This window comes from Varanus komodoensis, unplaced genomic scaffold (assembly GCF_004798865.1).
Source record: "Varanus komodoensis strain SLA01 unplaced genomic scaffold, ASM479886v1 scaffold8, whole genome shotgun sequence".
NCBI classification, from domain to species: domain Eukaryota; kingdom Metazoa; phylum Chordata; class Lepidosauria; order Squamata; family Varanidae; genus Varanus; species Varanus komodoensis.
This window is the reverse complement of record NW_025336481.1, coordinates 36,300,590-36,311,330: the sequence shown is the minus strand read 5'-3', so window position 1 is coordinate 36,311,330 and position 10,741 is coordinate 36,300,590. Positions and strand designations below refer to the sequence as shown.

At 40.8% G+C, this 10,741-nt stretch overlaps 1 protein-coding gene across 1 annotated transcript; it reads right to left on the bottom strand.

The window, feature by feature from the left end:
• Positions 1-2,942: 2,942 nt before the first annotated feature.
• Positions 2,943-10,008, bottom strand: GCM2 (glial cells missing transcription factor 2). Its single transcript, XM_044455209.1, has 5 exons — positions 9,919-10,008; positions 8,321-8,573; positions 6,915-7,027; positions 6,007-6,132; positions 2,943-3,833 (listed from the first exon to the last, which is right to left on the bottom strand). The coding sequence occupies exons 1-5, from the start codon at positions 10,006-10,008 to the stop codon at positions 2,943-2,945; spliced, it is 1,473 nt and encodes a 490-aa protein (XP_044311144.1).
• Between the last annotated feature and the right edge of the window lie 733 nt (positions 10,009-10,741).

Genomic DNA, 10,741 nt, shown 5'->3' with positions numbered 1-10,741 from the left:
CGCTTTGGCTTATGTACATCACAGGATACCACCTTAGTTGAAAGCTGATTCAGATTCTGAATTGAACATTGTTCAATTTAAAACTCAACTTCAGGCTACATTTGCAGACAACTTGGTAAGTAAATAGCATCCACGAAGTTTAGTTTGAATCTTTCTAACAGTCCACAGTTTCCTCCAAGGAACTCCTGTGCTGTTTTAATCCTGATGACACAACCCTACAAGGTAGCTTAGGCTAAAACTCAGGGACTGGTCCAAGGGCACACATGAAATGCCTTGGCAGAGGGGGATTTGAACCTGGGTCTCCCCAGGCTCATTTTTTCAGTAGCCTGGCTACTGTACCACACCAAATTAACAAACTATTTTGCTTAGTATTGCATTCTTTTGGTTGATAGACATTAGTGAAGACATTTGTTAAAATGTCTGGAAACTGCTGGGCAGAGTGCCCATGTGCTCTCTTTTATAGAAGACAGTCCTCTGTCTTGAACACATCATTGTTGTGAAGGGCTGTCCAGGCCAAGACCAGTATGAAGACAAAGAACTTCCAAAGGAAAAGCTGGGCCTTGGCACTACCTATTGACCACACATGGAGAGCAAGACTTAACAGGTAAGCACACTGGTCACCTAATCACATATTTCCACATTCTGATGAGAAGTACTGTACTTCAAATTATAACCGCAGTTTCTAAATTTGCATTTATGAGTGCACATTTGTACATGCAAATTGTTGTCTCCCTTTTCCTTTCGGGTAATGCATGTCCAATTATTTGCCAATTCACCAGTGGCCATGCGAAGTAATTACTTTAACCAGCATGTAGTTCTGTCTTACTGATAGGAGCCCCATTTCAGCTTCCTTCCTCTCTCTCTGTGGTGTCGTACCAGAGATTGCAATGCAGGTTTCCTCAATAGTGATACCTGGCAGGAGGTGAGTCTGAGAGATAAACCTTAATATGAAAGAAGAAGAAAAAAGTGTAGTCCGGTCTTTGAGCAGAAGAAGCATTAGAGAGAGGCTATTCAGAAAAGATGCATTGATCATAAAATCAGTGAAATGTTATCAGCAACTATTACTAATTGTAATGGCAGACAAATAGTGACAAGGGAACTTTCCCAGCCCATCTTGCCCTCTGCAGTCCATCCACACTATTCTGCTCCATACAGAATCTCAGGAGCATCTATATGGGACCACACGTGGCTGGGGTGAGGAGGGGGTTGGAAAGGATGCTTCAGTGCCTGTCCTTATTTTTGTGCTTCTCTAGATCCAATCCTATGTTAATAACTGGAAGAGACTTTTAAACAGGGGTGAGGAATTCTTTCCACTTGAAGCTGAATTCAATTTCAGAGAAATACTCACCAGCTGCATTCCAGTGGTGAGTGGGACCAAGAGAGAAGGCACCATTTTCCTGCCTTAGCTCTCACGCTTTATGATTTTCTTTTATTTTCCCGTCCCGTCCCGTCCCGTCCCGTCCCTTCCCTTCCCTTCAAGGAAATCTTCCAATTCAAGCCAAGCAGATTGTTTTCACATTACACCACATCAAGTGTTTTCCACTGGAAAGTGGGGATCTTGATGATGATGATGATGATGATGATGATGATGATGATGATTTTTACTGTAATATTATTTGGGAGGAAGCTTCACTTGACTTGTGGATTTTACTTCTAAATAAAATTATATACAATTATGCTACATATAATGCCATTTTCTTAAATGTCTAAAGTCAGCAACAGGAGGAGCATCAGTGTATTCTTTGGAATGTGTTGCTGCATTCTGGTTTTTGTTAAGCTGAACAAGAACTGAACTGGGCTGCTATGTAAAGGTTAAGTTTCTAGACAATAGTCATTTAATAATGGAATTCCAACCCCCCACCCTCCACATCTGAAATTACAGTTAGAGCTAGCTGAGATTCTAAAAGCTTCTATTTGCTAAGCCTTTTCAACTAAATCTGGAATTTAATAAACAAAGATGCTCACAATAAAATGTGACATGAGCTTATGGCAGCCATCATATTAACATGGGAAGCAGAAACGAAATGTGAATTAACAGGTAATGCTATGAATATATTTTGTTTCTAACATTTAAACTTGTGTATATGGTAAGGATGGCACCATGGTACTTGTAGTATCAATGAATTGGCTTATGGCTTATGAGAAGATCCCCTTTCCCCCCCGCCCAAATCAAATAGCTACAGCTATTGTGAGACTACATCCAGGATGCAAAGAACCTTGAAATTGGTACTCTTTGCCCAAGGCTTTAGACTAGGTTTCCTCTGCCATCAATTCCTCAAGTCACATGGCAAACTGATTTTTAAATTTAGGGGGCTGCCCATGTGTCTAGCCTGTCCTACACCAAATGCAGAATCAACCTTACTTAGCTGGTTGACAATTTTTATTAAAATAAAGTTGAAGGGGGAGTGTTGTTTGGTTATGGAGAAGAGCTTGAATCACAGATGGCCAGGACAGAGTCTGGTGGCAAGACTTAAACTGCGGTTCAGCTCTCCCCCTGCCACCCACACACTTGCAGCCTAACCTCCCTCATAAAGTTAAAAATAAAATAAAGATTACATTCACATGCATCACCTTGAGCTTCTTGGAGGAAAGCTGACTTGGCTCTAGCTTGGGGTGAAAACATCAAAGGGTTCTGCTTCTCTTACCATGATGAACAATTTCAAACTGACCCATGCGCTCACTTACAAATGAGACACATTTTTTAAAAAAGTTTTATTTTAAGAACCTCTTAACAATACAGTAGCTGCTGCTGAACAGTATTGCTAATGCAAGCAGTTGTATTAAATAGGTGAACAAACAAACAAAAATGTTAAATGAATGCAAGGGTTGCTTTTTTTAGCATATCACTTGCTGCTACATTCCAGTTTTGATCAAATCTCCCAAATCCAACAAGTGGATATTTTATATATAAATATAATATCTGACACTGCTCTATGTGGGGCTTAGCATTCAGTATTGTCAAATCTGAATGTCTGTCCTTCAAATCCAGTATAACTTTTTTCTATGTTAGGAGGACCTTCCAGACAAGCCTCCATTGATGCTGCATTTTCTGTCTCATTACTGGTCAAAAAATGCTCACCAAGCAAATGGGGTTTCCCTATGCCCCAGTCTACTTGGAAGTTGATCTCTGGGCAGACACTTCCAGAAATGTTATCTGCTAGAGAAGAGTTCAGAAGATCTTTTGCATCATAGAAATTGTCACTACACTTCGCCATGGGAGGCTTGTAGGCTTCAAGGGACATCTTGGTAGTTGTAGTTATAACTGTTTGTAAAGCTGGGACTTCCAGAGAGGAATGACTGCTATATCTACAAGCATATTCTTCACTATAATGGGGGAGGTTAACATTGGCTGGACATGGCTCATAACTAATCCTTTCTCCATTATTACTTTCTCCTACGGTCTGTTTCAATCCATGATGCATATGGAGTCCATCCAAGTTCTTTTCCTGGACATTTACCAAGTTGACATGGCATTGAAGTCCATTCAGTGTTACATGATCGGTATCCACTGGGATTTCCATCAGATCTTTGTGAAATGTTGGATACAAAGTAGAACTGATGTAACCAGGAAATGCATATTCATAGCCACGACCGGGTTTAGATGCGTAGATTTTGGGGCTTGGGTACTTCTGGAGTGGCGATACCATATCTCCTTGAAAGCTGGCTGCCTCATAAGTAATGTTGTATGCTTCTGCATTTTGAAATAAATGGTGAGATTGACCTAGGAGTGGTAAGCTGGTATCTGTAATTATGCTGAATTTTTCTGGTCCTTCTTCACAGGCTAGATGTTGAAAGTAGTGAAAGTGATTACCATTTTCATTGCACGGTCCTGTCTAAAGAGAATGTAAATTTTAAACAATGTCGAAACAACAGTTGGATGCACACATGGAATATTATGGCAAAGGGGTATTTCAAGTGTTGCTGATTGAAGTCCAAAACGGGTACTCAACACAGCACCCTTGGGTACCTTGACACCTACAGGCACCTCCAATACTACCCACGCAGCTTGTCCCACTCTACCCCCTTCCAAAAAGAGAAAAATAATAAAATGAAAAATATTACAATGCTAGGCTCTCCTTCCTGTTCCCGAATCTGCCACTGCTCAGCAGTTCAGTGGGCAGGAAGCAGAGAGCCAGGCAAAGTAGTAGAGAGAAGTGGAAGAGCAAAGCAGAGATACTAGGAGTGGAGGGAAATGGCATGATAAAGGGCAGAGTAGAAAAGAAAGTGAAAGGCTAGGAAGGGAATAAAAAGGATGGCCAGGGAGAGAGAGGAAAGAGAAAGGGTGGGGAAAGGGCTTGTAGAAGCAAGATAGAGACTAGGAGTGGGGGGACACAGAGAGCGAGCAAACAAGCACGAGCACAAAGCAGAAAGGTCTGTATGGTCAGAACCCCCTTCTGTTTCCCCCTGCTTCCCGGTCTCTAGTCCTTCTGTTTCTCTCCCCAACATCTCCTAACTAGCTGTGCCCACATGTCAGCCATTAGATGGCTGCATTCCATCATGAGAGCCAATTTGCGATGACACCCACAACGATTTCTCAAATTCCCAAATGTGTTCATGGCTGGGGACCCTGATTTTAACTGTTTTTTGCAGCTGTTTATCTGTGTTTTGTTTCGTTTTCAAATGAAACTTCAACTGGAGAAGGCAGTGGAACATGAACTGTGAGACTGGTGCTGACATTCTGTGCATTTGCCTTAGAATCATTAAATTTATCTGTACTTTCCTTGCATTAATGAGTTGTTTTTCCATAAAAAGTCTCCCAAGTGCCGGTTCAATGAATGGCCATATCATGCATTAAGCAAATTAAACAGAAAATGTATCTATCCACATTAAAATGGAAATACTAAAAACCAGAGATCACTTCAGAACTACATGTACATCAATCCATTTCATCCCCGCAGTGACTCAGCATTTGATAATATGCAGCTGAATGTAAACAGACTCCATTGAATATCATTTTGTGTTGTGGTTATACAAAAGATGTTTGATCTCTAATTCACACATTCTGGTCATTACTCTGATGGCTGGTTTGCATTTCTGAATATTTAAATGCAATCCTGTGGAAAACCCTACAGTACCCCATCAACAGCAACTAAACTGCACCTTCTCCAGCAGTCACTGGGGTGCCTGCTGACTCACCAGTAGACCGTTGAGATAGCTTGGCTTTCTCCCTGCAGTACTTATATGTAAGACTGTGGAAAAACTCAGTATGAGTGAGACTTAACTCCTTCTTGTGTTACTTTGTTTATTCCACAATTTTGCAATAATCTTCAGTAATGCAATTTCTACCTTCACAATTATATCTGGATAGATCAAGGCCTCCCCATGGTCTTGAGTACTGCCTTTGCTGTTTTTGCCACCATATGGCAGTGGCAAAAAAAATTCCTGCCTAAATCCAGTGACAGACTCCTATGGAGACTCCAAAATGCCAAATTTGACTAGTAGGCAAACTAAATATGGCCCCTTTGAGTCTCTGTAGTGATTTGCCACTGAATTTGGTGCCTTTTTTCCTGCTGCAAAATTCAGTGGCAGCAATAGGCTTGCATCCCACAGAGTGGGGTAGAATTCATAAACTGGAAAGATGCCTTCCCAGACTGCTGAAGCTGCCCACCTCTTGGTTAGAGAGATACAATGCACAACAAGGCAGTGATTCTAAAAATCTGCTCTGAAATTCATTGACCATGAACTTCCCCAGTTTTTAAAGCTCTATTCAAGATATAGCTGGCCCAGGATTACCCCCATATAACATTTCAAAGATGCATCCCTTTGAGTATTCTCTATATTTTCTGATACTAGGTTAAAAATGTATTTTTATATTGTGAAGTGGACGGGAATTCATTTATCAGAAACATAACTTCAAACAAGATCGATTCAATGTCCCTGCCAGCTGTAATCCCACTAATTTATTTATTTGAAGTTTATACATGTGTGTGCATTTTGTCACAGTAGCTCACATTCAGATTGACTGGCGGCATTTCACACCAGCATGACTGCAGAAATATAAGTTACCTGAAAATCCAGAACCCGTTTTTTCTGGGCTGAAAGAGAAGATGGTGTTTGTTTTTTCAGGGCACTTCTTCTGACCTCTGTCTCAGATTTACTCTCTGGTCTCGGATGGTCATGTATCCCCTTGGCCTGAAGAAATATCAATACAGGAACACTGGGAGCAGCCTTAAATGGAGTCAGATCATTGGCCCATTGAACTCAATACTGTCCATACAGACTGGCAGCCACTCTCAGTGAGAGCTTTTCCCAACCCAACCACTGGACTTGGTATGAGCATATTCAGCTGAGGTTTAGGACATTTGGCCTGAGGTTTGTGTTAGCTATGGTGCCTCTTGATCCTTTAGGAACTGTTAGAAAGCAATCTATTGGAACCCCTAAAGTAACTAGTAGCATTCCCATAGTAGAAAAAGTCTCTTTTATGCACCAACTTGTTTACTTGCTCCTTTTGTTTCTAGTGCTGGTGTCCATCCCATGTCTAAGCCTCTTATGCCAAACTACCGGAAGAGTTCCAAGTATTCTATGAGAATTGGTGGCAATAGCAAGAGGCCAGCTTGTAAAACTCTGAACTACAATGGCAGGCATTTACTTGGGTCCTGAAATGTAAATATCTATTTAAAATAAAAGAAAAAGTCCTGTAGTGAAATTGCACAATGAAGGAGCAGAATCCCTGTACAATTATATGGGAAACTGTATTGCACTGATGTATCATTGAATGCAGTAGAATATATTTGATTCACAAGGGTAAGGAAAATGTGAACATGCATGATTATTATAAGCAATGAAGTGTTGATCCAGTATTAATTCTCATTATCTTACAATGTAGATATGATTTTGCACATTCTGTTTTTCATCCACAAAAGCCAAAGCACTCAGTATAAGAAGAGGAAACACATGTTTCATTCATATTTTACCTGGAAAAATATTGCCTTGCCTTCATGTCTCCAGAAGTTAGTTACTGGGTAGCCACTGTGTCCCCTGCAAGGTATCAGCTCAGTGGCTGAACTGCAGTTTGGACAATGTTTTTCTGCAAGAAAGAGTGAGAGAGAGAGAGAGTGAGATCGTTGCAGGGTCTGAGAATGAGATTAATAGGGGGTTAAGTCAGACAGAAGTATTTCGTATTTTGAAATTTAAAACCCATAAGCAGAGCAAAAAAAAAAAAAAAGTAGATTCTCAGACAGAGGGAATTATAACATTACTAGCCTTTTCAAAATGTTAATTGCTTATAGCTTTAAAACATTTATGTATTTGATAGCTTTTCTCATTCCACATACTTTTCTGAACCCACCAACTGCTCTTCTTCTGTGTAACATTCACTGGGATTTCCAGCACTTCTTTATACACCAGCCCTTCCAGCTTCAGCAAGACAAACTTCATTTCGCCAAAGAGTGAGATTGAACAACAGTCAGATAAGTGATAGGCAATGTGGTACCCTCTTGATGTTTTGGGCTACAACTCCCATGAGTTCCAGTCAGCATGTTAAATGGCAAATTATTGAGAATTATAGTTCAAAACATCTGGAAGATACCAGGTTGACTATTCCTCCTGAGCTATTTCATAACTTTACTTTGCTAAGAAAGATATTTGCAGGATGGATAACTTTTGTGATTTTGATTTAAGATCATTAATCCTTACTCTCGCTTAACAAGATAGAAAATAAGGACTGAGATATAAATTCAGTATTCACTGGAAGATCTCAAAGCAAGTGCATCTTTCCACAATTTTTGGCATTTATGAGACAAAAAGCATTTTATAAGCACAGTATGCATGTCAAAGTTAAACTGAGAGCAGTTTTTCCATGCATTCTTTCTACAAAGCTAACGAACATAGAGCCTAGACTTTTGTAGGAAATTCTTCACAGATTCACGTTTAATTCAGGCTGTTCCTGCTAGAACCATCTTTAGAATAGTGATATGGATCTGAGTGCAATTTTTCCATGTGATATTATATCACTTCAAATAGCCATCTCATAAATGCCAAAAACAGGACTTTACAAACCTTAAGGTTCACCTCTAGGAACTGGAGAGGTGGGAACTAGCTTAGACATTTTACTTGAAAAGCCAAGTAAATATAGAGCTGTGCTGAGGGTAGAAATCTAATCAGGCAGATTTCCTCCACACACAACCTTTGCTAGACAGGACTCTCTATGAAGGTCCTCGACTCCCAGACCAGAGTGGAACGATATAGCCATTTGGGAGCCTTCCTTATGGTAGGCATGTCATGAGCAGAGCCAGCTGGAGCCGGGGGTCAGACTAGATGGCCCTGGAGACCCCTTCTGACTTGCTCTGTTTCTGTGTTTCTTATCACATATCTCTCTCACTTTGTTGCTTTTGGCGAGCCTTATCACATATGGCAGGCCGGAGTTGCAGCTTTGTCCCATCCGGCAGGGTACAATTTCTGGCACATAGCACCACACCAAGGCAGGACTTCTTGAGAATCTGGCAGTTGTGGTTATTAGTGTTGCGCATAGCCCAGCCGCTGAGATGCCGCTGAGCATTTTTGTCTTCATTAGAGTAGATGAATCGCAAGTAGCCATCTGGCCATTCTTGGAAGCAATCAAAGTGTTTGTTCTCCTGCAACCAAGGTGAATGAAAGAAGGAAAAAAGAAAAGTAGGCAAAGGTTATGTTAATATGTGGCATATTTCATGAATGTGAAACTCTCCCAGTGCTTTTCTTTATATTAAAAAAGGTGATGGTGGAAACAACCATGTAAGACAGCATTTGAAAAACAAGCAAGCAACATCAATGTACTAATTACCCACTGAATCCCAAACTCCCTGTACTAATCGGAGTTCCAATGCACAAAATTCCTCAAGCCAGTAACTTTCCAGTCAGCATCTACATCTGGATCGGCTTCACAGGTACACTCCAGATGAACACTGGGGTTATTTATACTGAATTGTGCATCCCACTGAAATCAATTTAATCTATCATTGGTGGCTGTGCAAATATCACCAAGACCTAATGGTGTTTTTTGTGACATTACCAGTGAGGAGCAATGGTATTTTTTCAGCCCCTTTATGAACTTTCTTTTTAAAGCTTAAAAAAAATCCTGGTAGCTTTCTGCTCCTTCTTTCCACCTTCTCCCATGAAAGGACCAAGTTATCAAAAGTGCTTTTCTTAAATAGCAAAGAACTGCAAATATAGCTCCATGCACACACTTTGTAATTTTGTCCGCCTCCCCTTTTCTTTCTTGTTTTCTTTTTTGGGGGGTGGCGGGCAGGGACATGCTGTACTCCTTTCCTCTTGTGCTGGAAGAGGCATGCAGGCAAAATTAAGGCAACATGAGCTGGTGTAGCATAGTGGTTAGTGCTCAACTGGATGGAAACCCAGGAGATTTGGGTTCTAGTCCTCAGTGAACCAGGATGCTCACAGGGTACCTTTAGGCCAGTCACTGACTCTCAGCATAACCTACCTCACAGTGAGAATAAAATGGAGAAGAGAAGGATGATGAAGTAAGCCACCTTGTTTTTCTTAAAGGGAAAAAGGCAGGATATAAATATAATAAATATTCTAAACCACATGTGGATAAAAAGCCATGCTTCAATTCCATGCAGTTCAGAAATCATGCCATTATGGTTTAGTTTATTTATTAGATTTATATCCCACTTTTTTCTATAACAAACTCAAAGAGGCTTACATCGTCCTCCTGCTCTCAGTCTTGTGAGGTAGGTTGGGATGAGAGTCTGTGACTGGTGTAAATTCACCCATTTGGCTCCATGGCTGAGCAGGGACTAGACCCAGATCACCTGAGTCCCAATCCTGCCCTCTTAACCACCACTTTCAGGAGTGTTATCACATGGCAAAAAGCAGTTAAATGTGCTTTGTCTGTGTGGGAAAAGCCTTTAGATAAGTAGTCTACCAAACTATTTTGTTAAGTGCATAACTTTCTTTGAAATCTCCCGTCTTGTTCACTACCTGTGGTAACTTGGGGTCATTGATATCCCAGGTTAACTTCATCCCAAAGGAACAGATGCAGTTTGAGTCTTCAAAGAGGTCCGTTGCCATATCTACCATGGAACTAGAAGACAACAAGGAATCGCAAGCAACATCAAGCATTTCCCTTTTCCCCTCTTCCTTACCCACTTCTGGAAGTAAAGTCTCATTTCAATCTGTCAAAACAAATCATTGGTGAACACATCCCAGAGAACAGTTATATTTTCTAGGCAAGGGCTCATTCTTGAAACATTTTGTTGTATTTGCATAAAACCACAAGACAGGTTCTACTCTATTAACTAGAACTTGGAAGAATAACTTCCTGAACAGCTTGTGTGAACATACAAAAATTGAAATATTTCCACCGCCAAGGCCTACCAACTAGAACGTAAGTCACATCTGCCCAACAGCTGCCCATGTTCCAGTGTTGCTGCCAGATGCTGCAGGATTCATACGTACATGGAATTTCCTGATCATGGGGGGGGGGACCCTCTGGGACATTGTACATGGCAATCACATATCTGTGATTTTCATAATGTACACCTTTTTCAGGTTAATTTCCCTCACGGGATAAAAGGCAAGGAGTGGAAAGAACCATAAATGCAGCCTTGAGCTTTCTGGAGAAAAGGCAGGATATAAATGGGGGGAGAGAAAGAGAGTCCAGAAGTTTTCCCTTTGATGGATGTCAAAGATAAAAGAAATAGAAATGGGAGAAGAAGGTTTTCTCAGTGAAAAGTCAAGGGCTAAAACGGCTACGATCTCCTCTGCCCAGGTAGCCTGGAGTAAGTGCTCCTAAATGCAATCG